General features: G+C 42.1%; 1 protein-coding gene across 1 annotated transcript; it reads right to left on the bottom strand.

Annotated features, from left to right (window-relative positions):
- Window positions 1–7,604: 7,604 nt before the first annotated feature.
- On the bottom strand, window positions 7,605–9,682 carry LOC124392079. Its single transcript, XM_046858760.1, has 2 exons — window positions 9,388–9,682; window positions 7,605–9,357 (listed from the first exon to the last, which is right to left on the bottom strand). Exon 2 carries the CDS (start codon window positions 9,330–9,332, stop codon window positions 7,605–7,607), a length of 1,728 nt encoding a protein of 575 aa, XP_046714716.1. The 5' UTR covers window positions 9,333–9,357; window positions 9,388–9,682.
- Between the last annotated feature and the right edge of the window lie 6,647 nt (window positions 9,683–16,329).

Raw genomic sequence — 16,329 nt, 5'->3', positions numbered from 1 at the left:
AATTGAGAAACTGGGAGAAATGTTCAGTAGGTTTGGATCACCAGTGCAACTTGTCTCAGATAATGGCCCCCAATTTACATCTCATGAGATGGCCACATTTCTACAAGCAAATGGTGTGCAACATATAACGTCATCACCTTACCATCCTGCAACTAATGGATTAGCCGAAAGGTTTGTCCAAACCATGAAACATGCTTTGAAAGCTTCGATCGGGCAAGGCACATTTCATCAACGTCTGCACAGCTTTTTGCTCTTCTATCGTAGTACTCCGCATGCGACCACCAAAGTATCGCCAGCGTTTTTGCTGTTTAGCAGAGAGCTCAGGACAAGCTTTGAGCTGATTAAACCAACTACACTCAAAGAAACTGTCCAACGGCAACAAGACCATCAAGTACAGCGACGGAATCTGCGAGCCAAGGACAGAATCTTTGCAACAGGCTCATCAGTGCTTGCTCGAACTATGGTAGTGGTCCGAAATGGGTTCCGCTACTGTGGAGGCCCAAACGGGTCCAGTGTCATATAAGGTCAAGACTGCTGAAAACCTTTCCTGGAGGAGACATACTGATCAGTTGCTTGGTGGAGCCAGCACAGTTACAGATCTTCCTGAGGTCACTGATGCCACTGATCAAATATATGACAATTCTCCAACTTCAGTAGTCTCCACAAAGGAGCCTATGATGATCACAAATAGTCCTTTTGCTAACGAACAATCATCTTCACCAGCAGGAAATGGAAACCAAATAGGCCGTCGGTATCCAGCAAGGGAGCGGCGTCCTCCTCAGCGTTACTGGACTACACTTAGTTAGGGCTTCCTTATTGCTTGGGGCAGAATAATCCCTAAAGGGTAAGCTAGGGTTTGAGGTAGTCTACCCTCATTCCCAGTATATAGTTGTGTCACTTTACAACATGATCCAGCATAAAGACTCAATGTTCATGTTTACAAAAAAAAAAAAAAAGAAAGGTCTATGCTCATAGATATGTTGATTAAAAGAAACAAAATTGTATAATTAAGTGGTATGGTTTAATTTGTAATCTTTGTGTTATACCTCAAAGAGTAAGAGGGGAGGAAATGTTGTGTATTGTGTTAATGCTGTTATTTACTACATTACCCACAATGCACTTTGTTATACGTGTTTCCGGATGTACTTGTTTCCGGTGTTATTCTACTACACATGTGAGTAAACGAACAGTCTCGCTAAGTCCGTGTGTGTGTGTCATCCTTGACTGAATGCCTTATTATAATCACCCCAAAGACACAATAACTTTCACAACAAAATAGTTGAAAATTGTCTCATAAGACTGGATTTGGGGTAAAATTGTAGCATTCAGGCCTTTTAGAGCTGTAAATGTTAACCATAATCAGTAATCTTATGTTGGAGATTTAAACTACAATATGATAATGATCTGCTAAAGTTTTCTCCTATTAGCCATGTTTTAAAGTGACTGCTAACAAGCTAAGCTAAGAGGAAAGGTCTGCGCTTGTATGTCGATAGAAACCGCTGAGCTAATGGAACAATTGTTTAGTCATTAGATTATTCAATGTGTGTGTGTGTTAACAATGTTGAACCAATCTCTCAAGGTGGAATTGTGGGTAATTTCTACCATAAACAACACCAACAATACCACAGTAAAGAATAGAGTTAACTGCTGAATTTGAACATGTAATGCTTCTCCCACAGCATTTAGAGGTGCTACACCTTCAACTTAAGTGATGTAACCCTAACCCATTCAATGTTTATTTATTGTTAATGTGCCCAGTGTTTTCAGAGGAAACTGCAGATACACTGAGAACTTTTATGTGTGAAAAGAGGAGGGGGCAATTCTTTCTGTTTCCATGAGTTTTTTAGAATCAACAAACAAAGATGGCTGAACGGATGGTAACATTCCATTTCCAGTGACAAGAATGATGCAAGAATACGCAGAGCAACAACCAGCACTTAATGCTGGTTCAGTGAAGACGAGACCATATCAACAGACATCATTCGAACCAGAAGAGCAGTTATCCCAGAATTAGATTTTTGAGTTACCAAAACTAGACAATGTGCAAATGTGAGTGATGAAAAAAAGAAAGTTGGTTTGTCATCTTCCTAAAGCTTGTGCAGGTCTGAAAGGAGAAAAAGATTTTGTCCAAACAAATGAATGATGGAGTTGCCTATTGCCTATTCAGGTTTACTTGTACGATCACTGTATGTATGTATGTACAGTTGTGTTCAAAATTATTCAACCCCCAATGCTGTAAATGGTTTTAGGGAATTTAGTGTACATTTGTAATTGTATTCAGAATGAAATCCTACAAGGACTTCTTAAAGAACCATATGCAACTAAAATGACATCAATTAGTTTTGTAATACAGTAGTAAATGTTTCTTTTGTGAATTCTTCATTGACAATTATTCAACCCCTTAAAGACTACCACTCTGAAGAACAGAGGTTCAATGAAGTGTTTTCAATCAGGTATTGAAAACACCTGTGGATATCAGGGAGCAGCAATAAAGCCTAATAAGCACCAATTAGGCAGCTTTAAAATGACTGTGATACTCAGCTCCTTCTAGACATTTACTGGTGTGGTTACAAACATGGTGAGGTCAAGAGAATGGTCCAGGAAGACAAGAGAACAGGTGATTACTCTTCACAGGAAGGGCAATGGCTATAAGAAGATTGCAAAGATGTTAAACATACCAAGAGACACCATAGGAAGCATCATTCGCAAATTCAAGGCAAAGGGCACTGTTGAAACGCTACCTGGTCGTGGCAGAAAGAAGATGCTGACTTCGACTGCTGTGCGCTACCTGAAGCGTAGAGTGGAGAAAAGTCCCGTGTGACTGCTGAGGAACTGAGAAAAGATTTGTCAGATGTGGGTACTGAAGTTTCTGCTCAGACAATACGGCGCACCCTGCGTAATGAAGGCCTCCATGCCAGAACTCCCAGGCGCACCCCCTTGCTGTCCCCAAAGAATAAGAAGAGTCGACTGCAGTATGCCAAAAGTCATGTGGACAAACCACAGAAGTTTTGGGATAGTGTTCTGTGGACTGATGAAACAAAATTAGAACTGTTTGGGCCCATGGATCAACGCTATGTTTGGAGGAGGAAGAACAAGGCCTATGAAGAAAAGAACACCTTGCCTACTGTGAAGCATGGCGGGGGGTCAATCATGCTTTGGGGCTGTTTTGCTTCTGCAGGTACTGGGAAGCTTCAGCGTGTGCAAGGTACCATGAATTCTCTTCAGTACCAGGAGATATTGGATGACAATGTGATGCAGTCCGTCACAAACCTGAGGCTTGGAAGACGTTGGACCTTTCAACAGGACAATGATCCCAAGCATACCTCCAAGTCCACTAGAGCATGGTTGCAGATTAAAGGCTGGAACATTTTGAAGTGGCCATCGCAGTCACCAGACTTAAATCCGATTGAGAACCTCGGGTGGGACTTAAAGAAAGCAGTTGCAGTGCGCAAGCCTAAGAATGTGACTGAACTGGAGGCTTTTGCCCATGATGAATGGGCGAAGATACCCGTAGATCGCTGCAAGACACTTGTGTCAAGCTATGCTTCACGTTTAAAAGCTGTTATAACTGTAAAAGGATGTTGTACTAAGTACTAAGTTTGAATGTCACTTGGGGGTTGAATAAAACTGATAATGATGTGAGCTCAGAAAAGACATTTGTGGTTATTTCATTATAAATGTTATATTATATTTGTCTGACCGACCAAAACAATCAATTTCAGTGGGGGTTGAATAATTTTGAACACAACTGTATGTTTATTCTTCATTATTAGCCAAATATGAAATTGTATGTTTTCTATATTCCGACGTCAGACTGCAGATAATAAATCTATAATCACTATCTGATGTTTCAATTAGTTGTGATGGTTCTTAAAGGCCTTACTGTTTGTGGATGTATTTTTCTGATTATTTGTCAGTGTATTATGTTAATTTGTATGTGTTCCATGTTAAAACATCAGATTGCAGATAATTCCATGTTCAATGTAGGACGTCTCTATTGGTTGTGATGTTTCTTGAAGGCCTCCATTCCAAACCCAGTTAAAATTTTATCTATAGCAAAATATTTAATAGAAATATGACTTGTTTGCTCAATTGGACAAAGTGATAACAGGTGTGTCTAAACTGATGAACCAATAGCGGATAAGATTTTACATATACCAGAATTCTCTGAGAGAGAAACCTGCAGGGTAAGCATGCTGAATGGGATGAAGCGATAACCGGTGTGCATGAGGTGATGATCCAATGATGGGTAAGATGGGCCGTGTGTTCCTTTACTCATTTCCTACACTTAAATGTAAATTAACAGCTAAATCCTGTCTACACTTTAAAGGGAAGAACAATATAAATATCTGGACAGAGTTTGTTCTGCGTTTCTGACTACACTGTTGTAAACTTCTTCATCATGATCATCCCTGTCCTCATTATTTCTCCTTACAATGAAATAATTAATCCATTAAAGCCTGCCTGGTGTGTGTGTGTGTGTGTGTGTGTGTGTGTGTATATATATATATATATATATATATGTGTGTGTGTAAACGATATGTACACTGTATAGCCAAAAGTATTAGGACATCTGACTTTTCTAGCTATATGTAATTCATTCCTAACTGTTCCACAAATCTCTACAAGCACACTCCAAAATCAAGCAGAACATCTTCCCAGAGGAATGGAGTTTATTATAGCAGCAAATGGAGACTGTTCAAAAAGCGCATACTAATTCCATGCTCAGGTTTTCACAACCCCAATTCCAATAACTTGTTACAGGGCCGTGTTTTCCATGGTGTAGCATCACGTTTTCTGCCCATATAAATCTGGGAACTGATGAGACCAGTTGCTGAAGTTTTGGAGATGATTGTTCTTTTATATGTGTTGGATACAGGATTCTAGCTGCTCAACAGTTCTGTGTTTCTTTTGCTGTGTTTTTTGTTTTATGATGCACCAAATCTTCTGAAACAGTAACCTGACTGCTTCAGAAATGTTCCCATTGTGGAACAAATAAAGGTATATCTTATCCTATATCTTATCTGACAGGTCAGTTCAGCACCTGGACTCTTCTATGAAGTCATGCTGTTGTAATAAATGTAGTATGCAGTTAGCATTGTCTTGTTCAGAAAACAAGGCCTTACCTAAAAAAAGATTCAAAGCTTATTGAACAGAGTGGTGATAAGAAAGATGGTCCCTATCCTCTTTAGTCTGGAGGACGTGGTGTCCATGGTTTCCAAAAAAAAAAAAAAAGGTTTTTAATCGTCTGACTACAGAACAATTTTCCACTTTGCCCCAGTACATATAATGAGCTTTGCTCCAGAGAGGATGGTGGTGTTTCTGGATCATGTTCACGCATACCTGCATCTTTGCCTGTTAGAGATGCTGAAGGTGTTAATGATCCCATGCATGATTTCATTACAGAATCATGACTGTTTTAGAAGATCACAGCCATCCAATATAGATTTTTACCCTTTTGCACAGAGATGTATCCCGATTCTCTAAAGGTTTTGATGATATGTTCTGTAAATGATCATGCAAATGTTTTGCAGTCTGATGTTGAACATTATTCTGAAATTGTTCCACAGATGGTAGACACAGTCTTTCACAGATTGGTGAAGTTATTTTTACTTTTCAGATGCTTCGTTGTACCCGACACTTACAGTGATACCGAACCAGAACACCACCATGCGCTGTAACATCATGGGTAAGGAGGAGGTGGCCTGGTATCTCCTGACAAGTTCTGATGATTTTACACTTCTGATATCAGCAGAAAAAGCCCGCACTCGTAAAATCCTCCCAGTTCATTACAACAAAGACGAGAAGCGCTTCATCCTGGAGCCCGACAGTGAGGTTAACACGGCCATATTCACCATCATCAACATCACACCTGATGATCTGGGCCTTTACTTCTGTGGAACCAAACCTGAATTCAAGTACCAGATGAATTTTATTAAAGTGATCAGACTGCAGTTTAAAGGTTCGTGTTTTTCTCTTTATTTGGAGTCTAAACAGGAAAAAAACATAAAAGAACCAACAAGATTATTATTCCTTTTATATATGACTACTGCATATGTTTATTAACATATCACACACACACACACACACACACACACACCTATCTATTCAGTTCAGTTTTATCTGTGTAGTGTTTGTAACAGTGGACATTTTTCCAAAGCAGCTTCACAGTGATAAAGAGGTTATACAGGTGGAATGGAGAAGTTTAGTGTCTATCAGTTTGTTTATTATAAGTTCCTCTCTAATGAGTGGTTCAGTGGTGACTGTGGTGAAGGAAAAACGCTCAGAGATATCATAAGGAAGAAACCCTGAGACTAGACTACATACAAATAAAGATAAAATACTGGTTGTGATGGTGGAAAGAGATTTCCAAAAACCTGAGAAAAGACCTGATACTGATTACTGAACACTAAATACTGAACACTGAACACACACTCGTACAGGTACTGTTTTTTTTTACATCTGGCACACTTTTCCAACACACACACTGTTAAAAGTGCCATATAAATCAAACTGAAATCAATTGAACTAAACATGTGAAATGTGTGTTTCAGAGAATAAAGAGGAACTGATCACATGTGTGGAGAATAAAGGCAAGATGAACAAGAATACATTCATGATATCAAACATGATTACTTTTACTTATTATAACAGTATTCATGTATTTTCTCTTTCTCTTCCATCCCTCCGCCCCCAGGTGAGGCGAGTTGGTGTGAGGTGGCGTTGATGTTTGGTGGTGTTGGTGCGGCTGCTCTGCTCCTCCTCCTGACGACAGTAGTGGCGTGTACAGTCATCAGACGCTCGTGACGTGACATTTTTCTGCTTCCAACATCAACTTTGTGGACAAAATGTTCACTTGTGCCTAATAAATAAATCCACCCACTAACAGGTGCCATGATGAAGATCATCAGTGTTCTTCACTTCACCACTCAGTGGTCATACCAATGTTCCAAAGAGATATTTATAGTTTCTGCTTTACTCTTCTGATTCACTTAGCTATAATTCAGGATAAAAATAATCATGTAATTGTGTAATTTTATGCTTTATTGCTTAACTTTTTCTTTTGATTTCTCTGAAATAAAATGTACATTTGCAAATGAGTTCCCACTCAGTGTAAATACTGTGGAGTTTGGTGTTTACTGTGCTGTACTGTGGTACGAGGACATTCAGGCCCTCACAGACAGACTGGGACAGTTTCTTTCCACAGTCCATCAAAATCCTCAGACTGAACTAAAACACACAGACACACAAATCTGATCTGTTGTGTAGGACTTGATGTTGATATCTCTTAATACATACTTGAGGCACCGATGAGACTCTGTGGGATGGTCTATTCAGTGGTGGCACCCTCTGCCACACTACTCCTCAGTCCTTTCTTCCGAGGTGGGGTTTCTTCTCAATTCCTGAGGCACCGCTCAGACTCTGTGGCAAGGTCCACTGAGTGATGGCACCCTTTGGGTTGTCAAGTGGGCGCCCTCCTTCCTGGGTGTTTTGCTGATAGGCCCACGACACCTCCAGAGGGTTCAGCAGTGAATCCCAGCGTCCCAGGTTCACTCCCTAGATGCCATCAACTCGCTTAAAGACCCAGGCGGAGTCTTTTCTCTTCACCCACAGCCACTGGCTTCCCTTTTCCGCAGCTGCAGAGAGGTCTTTGACCGCCTGCTGGTGGGCCTTTCTCGTACTCCCATCTCCCTGAGTAGCCTGGATGTTGTGGTGGCTACGAACCCTCTGCAACCTACTTCCACTGGGCGTACCTTTACATTCCAGCCTTGTTGTTGTGCATCGGCTGCAAGTTCAGCATACCTCAGCCATTTCCGTTCATAGGCCTCCTCCACTGCACCCTCCCAGGGAACGGTGAGCTCGATGATGTAGACAAGTTTGAGCGAGGCTGACCACAGAACAAGGTCTGGCCGCAGGTTGGTGGCTGCAATTTCAGCTGGGAAGCATAGTTTCTTATTCAAGTCTGCCAGCAGCTTCCAGTCCCGTGCTCTACCCAGCTGACCATAGTCTGATCTTATGGTGGTGAGGTTGGCTTGACCCTCACCCTCCCGAACAAATGGTGTTGGCTGCCACTGGGATGATGGGGGAGGAAGGGCATTCACATTTGTCCGTCGATTTTCCAACACTGCAGCAAGACACTTCAGCACCTGGTTGTGCCGCCAGGTGTAACGCCCTTGGGTGAGGCTGGTCTTGCATCCCACTAAGATGTGCTTCAGTGTTGCTAGACTTGGGCATAGAGGGCACGTGGGGTCCTCAGCATACCATTGGCTTAGGTTTGCAGGAGAAGGCAGGACATCATAGGCAGCCCAGATGGTAAAGCTTGCCCTGAATGTCTCCATTTCCCACAGCTCTTTCCAGGAGATCTTCCTCTTCTCCACTCCTTCCCATGCCATCCACTGCCCTTGCTTTGCCTGTGCCACTGCCTGGGCGCACCTTCTTGCTTCCTCCTCCCGCCGTACCTCCTGGACCACCATCTTGCGTCTCTGAGATGGAGAGGCTTTGCTCCACACTGGTGTACTGGCCCCAAGTCCAAGACCACTCCTCCCCTCCTGCACTCGGCCCACAATGTCCTTGTGTCTGAGTGCCGCCTTTGCCTGCTCAGTTGCAGCCATCAGTGTCCACTTCCTTCCGGTGGCCAAGATGGGGGGCGCTTGGGCTACAAATGGATCACTCGAATCCAGTAGCATCATCTCCAGTCTGACTTTGGCACACTTGTACTCCTCTACCAGACTGGAAATGGGCAGGTGTAGTATCCCTTTGCCATAAAGACCAATACTGCTGAGGCACCTGGGAAGGCCAAGCCACTTCCTTACGTATGAGCCGACCAGTCTCTCCATCTTTTCCACCTTTGAGAGTGGGACTTCGTAGCGGGTTAGTGGCCATAGGAGACGTGGAAGTAGTCCATACTGCATGCACCAGAGCTTTAGCTTGCCAGGAAGCAGGGTTCTGTCGATGTTCTCCAGGCCACTGGCTACCTCCTTCCTAAGCTGCTCTACTTGCTCTTTGTCTTTAAGGGAGGCATCATACCACCGACCTAGACTCTTCACTGGCTTCTCTGAGACAGTTGGGATGGGTTCCTTGCCAAAGTGGAACCGGTGGTCTGACAGCTTTCCCTTGATGATGGAAATGCTTCTGGACTTGCTCGGCTTGATCTTCATGCGGGCCCGCTCGATGTTGCCCTGGAGCTTACTTAATAGCCGTACAGTGCAAACCTTGGTTGTGGTAAGAGATGTGAGGTCATCCATGTAAGCTCTGACTGGTGGCAGCCTCAGCCCAGGTCTTATTTGCTGTCCGCCAACTGTCCATCTAGAGGCCCGAATGATGACCTCCATTGCCAAGGTGAAGGCCAGTGGGGAGATAGTGCAACCGGCCATAATTCCCACTTCCAGGTGTTGCCAAGCTGTTGTGTACTCTGCTGTTGTCACACAGAGTTGGACGTCCTTAAAGTAGGCCTTGACAAGGGTTGTAAGAGCTGCTGGCACTCTAAAGTAGTCAAAGGCTGTCCAGAGGAGGCTGTGAGGGACTGAGCCAAAGGCATTTGCAAGATCCAGGAACACCACGTGCAGATCTGTTCCCTCCTTTTTGGCGACCTGGATCTGATGCCAGATGACACTAGCATGTTCTACGCAACCAGAGAAGCCTGAGATGCCTGCTTTCTGAATTGACGTGTCGATCAAGTTGTTTCTTTGCAGAAAAATAACTCTGAAACTGTTTGCACAAATTACTGCTACAATCAGTGTTTATGGTCAGAGCCAAGGCTTGAGGTTGGGTTCACTGTGTGAGAGGCAGGAGCTCTCAGAGACACACTCAGAAAACTTCAAATCTTTTTCCTTTTTATTTTTAATGTCCAAAAAGTACAAGAAACAGAAATATACATCTACAGGCTAAACATACAATAGAATTCAATTCAATTCATTTTTATTTGTATTGCGCTTTTAACAATGAACATTGTCTCAAATCAGCTTTACACAGATAATGTGGTGATTAAACGTAAATATGTTCTTTGTAAGTAAGTTTGTCTCTGATGAGCAACTGTGGCAAGGAAAAACTCCCCGCGATGGCATAAGGAAGAAACCTTGAGAGGAACCAGACTCAAGAGGGAACCCATCCTCATCTGGGTTGCACCAAATGTCCATTTGAAGCAGATATACAATGTTGCGGGGTACAGTGATGACGATCAGAAGCGAACTGCACTCCCGAGTCAGTGCAGCAGACCGCCGACACCAACTACAGTCCAATCCGTCCTCAAAAGCACCCGTTCTACTCCGGAATTACATGGAACCACCCAGGGTGTTGATGAGAGACCGTCCCAAGCTGCACAGAAGTGTGAAGATCCACGGAGGGGAGAGGGGCTGGAACAGTGGTCACTGGAGCCTCAGAAACATGTTTAACTCGACCGAAAGAGAGAGAGAGAGAGAGAGAGAGAGAGAGGGTGACAGGAAGAGAAGGATATGGATTATTAAGTCTCCTTATTGTTGTATGAAAGTTAATGTCACTGTGCAGTTTGGACTCTGGTAAGATTCACTGTAGCAGCATAACTAAAAGAGAGAAGCAGAGGGAAACACAGACATGAGGATCTCTGGGATAAGAGACGACCCACCACACCACCATCAACAAACCTGAGTGAACGTGTGAATGTGAGGGGACGACAGCATCCAAATATCCCAGTTCACCAAACACTCTATATCCATGATCCCTCCAGATCTGCTCCTTTACCTCACAAACACCTACTGACTAAAGACTCCACTAAATAAATATGTGTTCAGCCTCGACTTGAACACTGAGACTGTGTCTGAGTCCCGAACACTGATTGGAAGGCTGTTCCATAACTGTGGGGTTTATAAGAGAAATATCTGCCCCCTGCTGGAGTCTTCATTTTTTGAGGTACCAACAAATAGCCAGCACCTTTTGATCTAAGTAGGCGTGGAGGATCATACTGGTACAGAAGTTCACTCAGATACTGCAGCGTGAGAGCGTTAAGTGCTTTATACGTCAGTAGTAGTATTTTATAATCAGTGTGAGATGTAATTGGGAGCAGTGTAGATGATTAAAACAGGGCTGATGTGCTCATATTTTCTAGATCTAGTGAGGACTCTTGCTGCTGCATTCTGAACTAACTGAAGCTTATTTCTGCACTTACTCCAACACCCAGACAGTAAAGCGTTACAGTAGTCTAATCTAGAAGTAACAAAAGCATGAACTAGTTTTTCTGCATCCTGTAACGACATCATATTTTTAATTTTAGCAATATTTCTAAGGTGAAAGAAGGCGATTCTGGTGATATTATTCACGTGAGACTCAAAGGAAAGACTCGGGTCAATAATCACACCAAGGTGTTTGACAGCCGTACATGCTGAAACAGAAACACCATCCAGAGATGCTACAGAATCAGAAAGTTTGCTTCTATGCATGTGGTCCTAGTAAAAGTAATTCCGTCTTATCCAAGTTGAGCAGAAGAAAGTTATTAAGCATCCACTGTCTAATGTCCTTCACACACTTCTCAACATTGTTTAGCTGATCTTGCTCATCTGGCTTTGCTGAAATATACAGCTGTGTATCATCAGCATAGCAATGGAAGCGAATCCCATGTTTATGAATGATTTCACCAAGAGGCAGCATATATAAAGAGAAAAGTAGTGGGCCTAAGACAGATCCTTGAGGAACACCAAACTTTACCTCAGAGAGTGTGGAGAACTCACCATTTACATCAACAAACTGATAGCGATCAGTCAAATAAGACCTGAGCCAAGAGAGAGCTGTTCCCTTTATTCCAACAACGTTCTCCAGTCCAGCAAGCAGGAGATTATGATCAATGGTGTGAAAAGCTGCACTGAGGTCGAGCAAAACAAGTAAAGAGACAAAACCCTGATCAGAAGCCAATAACAGGTCATTTACCACCTTAACTAGTGCCGTCTCTGTGCTATGATGAGGCCGAAATCCTGACTGATACATTTCAAAAATGTTATTCGTTAAGTAGGTGTGAGCAGAACTTCTGTGCTACAACCTTTTCTAGAATCTTGGAGATAAAGAGGAGGTTTGATATTGGTCTGTAGTTGGACAACAGACATGGGTCAAGGTCAGGTTTCTTAATAAGGGGGTGGATAACTGCCAGTTTAAAGAATTTAGGTACAAAACCAGTGCTAATGGAAGAGTTTATTATTTTTAAAAACAGGTTCAATTCCCTCTGGAGCTATCTGTTTAAAGAAACTTGTAGGCAAGGGATCGAGAATGCAGGTTGATGATTTTGATGAGGAGATTAATTAAATAAAGTCATTCTCATGAATAGGAGTGAAGCTTTGTAGTTGATTGTCTGCTATAATTACACTGCTGTCTACAGGGTTACTTGTAAAATAATTTGGATTTATATTAACCGTCTGGATTTCTTGCCTGATGTTTTCAATTTTATTATTAAAAAAGATCATGAAATCATTACTACCTATTGATGGTGTGCATGTGAGTGCAGTGCTTTTATTTCCTTTTCATTTTGCTGCAGTACAGAATAAAAATCTAGGATTCTGCTTGTTATTTTCTATGAGGGAGGAGAAATATGCTGATCAGCAGCACTAAGAGATTTTCTATAATTTAGGAGGCTCTCCTTCCATGTTATTTGAAATACTGTTAATTTTGTTTGACGTCATTTACGTTCTAATTTTCGAGTGGTCTGTTTTAAGGTGCGCGTATGATCATTATACCACTGTGATCATTTTTTCTCCCTGATCATTTTGGTCTTAAGGGGAGCTACATCATCTAGAGTGTAACGTAACATTGTTTCTAGATGCTCAGTGGCCCAGTCGAGCTCTGTGGGGTCTGACGGAGATCTATCTAATATCGTAATTTCGGGAAGATTATTAGTAAAACGCGCTGCTGTAGCTGACATGAAAATACGCTTAACACGGTAACGTGGTAAGGTACAGTTGTGTTCAAAATTATTCAACCCCCACTGAAATTGATTGTTTTGGTCGGTTTGACATTGATTACGATCATTCAGTCATCCTGCTTACAATTAAATCAAAGAGGCACGTGTAGGTCAGACAAATATAACATAACATTTATAATGAAATAACCACAAATGTCTTTTCTGAGCTCACATCATTATCAGTTTTATTCAACCCCCAAGTGACATTCAATCTTAGTACTTAGTACAACATCCTTTTACAGTAATAACAGCTTTTAAACGTGAAGCATAGCTTGACACAAGTGTCTTGCAGCGATCTACGGGTATCTTCGCCCATTCATCATGGGCAAAAGCCTCCAGTTCAGTCACATTCTTAGGCTTGCGCACTGCAACTGCTTTCTTTAAGTCCCACCCGAGGTTCTCAATCGGATTTAAGTCTGGTGACTGCGATGGCCACTTCAAAATGTTCCAGCCTTTAATCTGCAACCATGCTCTAGTGAACTTGGAGGTATGCTTGGGATCATTGTCCTGTTGAAAGGTCCAACGTCTTCCAAGCCTCAGGTTTGTGACGGACTGCATCACATTGTCATCCAATATCTCCTGGTACTGAAGAGAATTCATGGTACCTTGCACACGCTGAAGCTTCCCAGTACCTGCAGAAGCAAAACAGCCCCAAAGCATGATTGACCCCCCGCCATGCTTCACAGTAGGCAAGGTGTTCTTTTCTTCATAGGCCTTGTTCTTCCTCCTCCAAACATAGCGTTGATCCATGGGCCCAAACAGTTCTAATTTTGTTTCATCAGTCCACAGAACACTATCCCAAAACTTCTGTGGTTTGTCCACATGACTTTTGGCATACTGCAGTCGACTCTTCTTATTCTTTGGGGACAGCAAGGTGCGCCTGGGAGTTCTGGCATGGAGGCCTTCATTACGCAGGGTGCGCCGTATTGTCTGAGCAGAAACTTCAGTACCCACATCTGACAAATCTTTTCTCAGTTCCTCAGCAGTCACACGGGGACTTTTCTCCACTCTACGCTTCAGGTAGCGCACAGCAGTCGAAGTCAGCATCTTCTTTCTGCCACGACCAGGTAGCGTTTCAACAGTGCCCTTTGCCTTGAATTTGCGAATGATGCTTCCTATGGTGTCTCTTGGTATGTTTAACATCTTTGCAATCTTCTTATAGCCATTGCCCTTCCTGTGAAGAGTAATCACCTGTTCTCTTGTCTTCGTGGACCATTCTCTTGACCTCACCATGTTTGTAACCACACCAGTAAATGTCTAGAAGGAGCTGAGTATCACAGTCATTTTAAAGCTGCCTAATTGGTGCTTATTAGGCTTTATTGCTGCTCCCTGATATCCACAGGTGTTTTCAATACCTGATTGAAAACACTTCATTGAACCTCTGTTCTTCAGAGTGGTAGTCTTTAAGGGGTTGAATAATTATGTCAATGAAGAATTCACAAAAGAAACATTTACTACTGTATTACAAAACTAATTGATGTCATTTTAGTTGCATATGGTTCTTTAAGAAGTCCTTGTAGGATTTCATTCTGAATACAATTACAAATGTACTCTAAATTCCCTAAAACCATTTACAGCATTGGGGGTTGAATAATTTTGAACACAACTGTAGAAATGCAGTGACTGAGGCAGATTTTGAACGAGTTTTTTATTTTTAAACCAAATGTTAACAACAAATTCGAGAGTGTGTCTCCACTATGAGTGGGTCCTATAACATTCTGATTAATTCCAACTGAATCTAGAATTGACACAACTGCTGCTCTTAAGAAATCTTCCTGATTATCAGAATGAATATTAAAGTCACCAATAATTAATGCTTTGTGTAAAGAAGGAGCTAAATTTGTGATGAAATCTGCAAATTCTATGAGAAAATCAGAGTCGGGCCCTGGGGGTCTATAAATAATAATTAGTGGAATTAACTGACTTGACCTGCTTTCGGACACTGAATATTTTATGTTGGTGTAAAGAACTTCAAATGTTTTACATTTGTGTTTAGTCTTTTTTGTGACGCTTAGATTATTATTATAAATAGCTGTGACTCCGCCCCCTCTGCCATTTAGACGGGGTTGGTGTATGTAATTATACCCAGGAGGACTCGCCTCATTTAATGCTACATATTCATTCGGTTTAATCCACGTTTCTGTCAAACACATTATATTAAACTCCTGGTCGGTAATAATTTCGTTTATAGTAAGCGCTTTTGACGTGAGAGATCTAATATTCAACAATCCTATCTTTAGATCAGAGGTGCTGCTGTGCGTTCAGTCCTATTTAATTTAATGTTAATCAGGTTACTAAAACAGACTTTATGAGAATTCCTATATTTTGGTTTTGCTCGGGGGACAGACACAGTCTCAATATGGTGGATCCTGAGTGACAACTCTGTGCAGCTAGCAGACGGTGGGTTTAGCCTGTCTGTCTGCTCCCTGGCCTTGGCTCTAGACAGTCACTTGTTAACTAGTGCTTTTCTGAGACTATTACCTATACTACAAGAAATGAGAGCAGCACCTTCCCGGGTGGGATAGATACCGTCCCGCCCTAACAGGCCAGCCTTGCCCTCAAAAATGCTCCAATTATTTATGAAGCCCACATTATTTTTGGAGCACCACTCGGACATCCAGCAGTTCAGCGACCATAACCTGCTGTAGGCTACATCACCACGTCGCATTGGGATGGGGCCAGAGCATATTACAGCATCGGACATTGCCTTCGCTAATTTACACACCTCTACAATATTACTCTTAGTAACCTCTGACTGTTGAAGGCGTATATCATTAGCTCCTGTGTGAAAAACTATCTTAGAGAACCTGTAGCTAATTTCACGTGCCTCAGAATGGAGTCTCCTACACTCACTACTTCTCTCTAGACTCTGGATGCGCTCCTCTAATGCTAAGATCTCCGTCAAAGAGCAAACTAGCTTACACTTCTCACAGATAAAATTATCGTTAACAACGGAGAAAGACTGACTAAACATGTCACACTTCACACACACTGAGTGAATTGGATGTTCGCCATAGTAGAGAAATTACGTACCTTAATGTGATTACTGCAGTGTGTGTTCGTAGTTCTGGTGAATGTCCTCCACTCACTGCTTTCAAACCCACAAACAGGGAAAAAAGCGCTCTTCCGAAAGCAAACATAGCCAACGGAAAGTGAAGGATGCAGGAAATCAAAACGATATTTTGATATTTTAAAGCGATGAAAGTGAGAAAAAACGAACTGTAAAAATTTTTTAAACGTTAATACAAACAAAATTCCCGGTAAACAGTTCAACAATGGCAGGGACCACCAGAAAACTTCAAAAATTCAGATAACTAAGGAGCACAAACTGGGGCCACAGACCACAACACTTTAACGATTAAAACAGAAACTAAAATGGTAAATAAAAATGGATCTGAAATGCACCAAGGGCA

Source organism: Silurus meridionalis, chromosome 10, assembly GCF_014805685.1.
Source record: "Silurus meridionalis isolate SWU-2019-XX chromosome 10, ASM1480568v1, whole genome shotgun sequence".
In the NCBI taxonomy this organism is placed as follows: domain Eukaryota; kingdom Metazoa; phylum Chordata; class Actinopteri; order Siluriformes; family Siluridae; genus Silurus; species Silurus meridionalis.
Note: the sequence above shows the minus strand (reverse complement) of the source record. Positions and strands in the feature narration are given on the sequence as shown.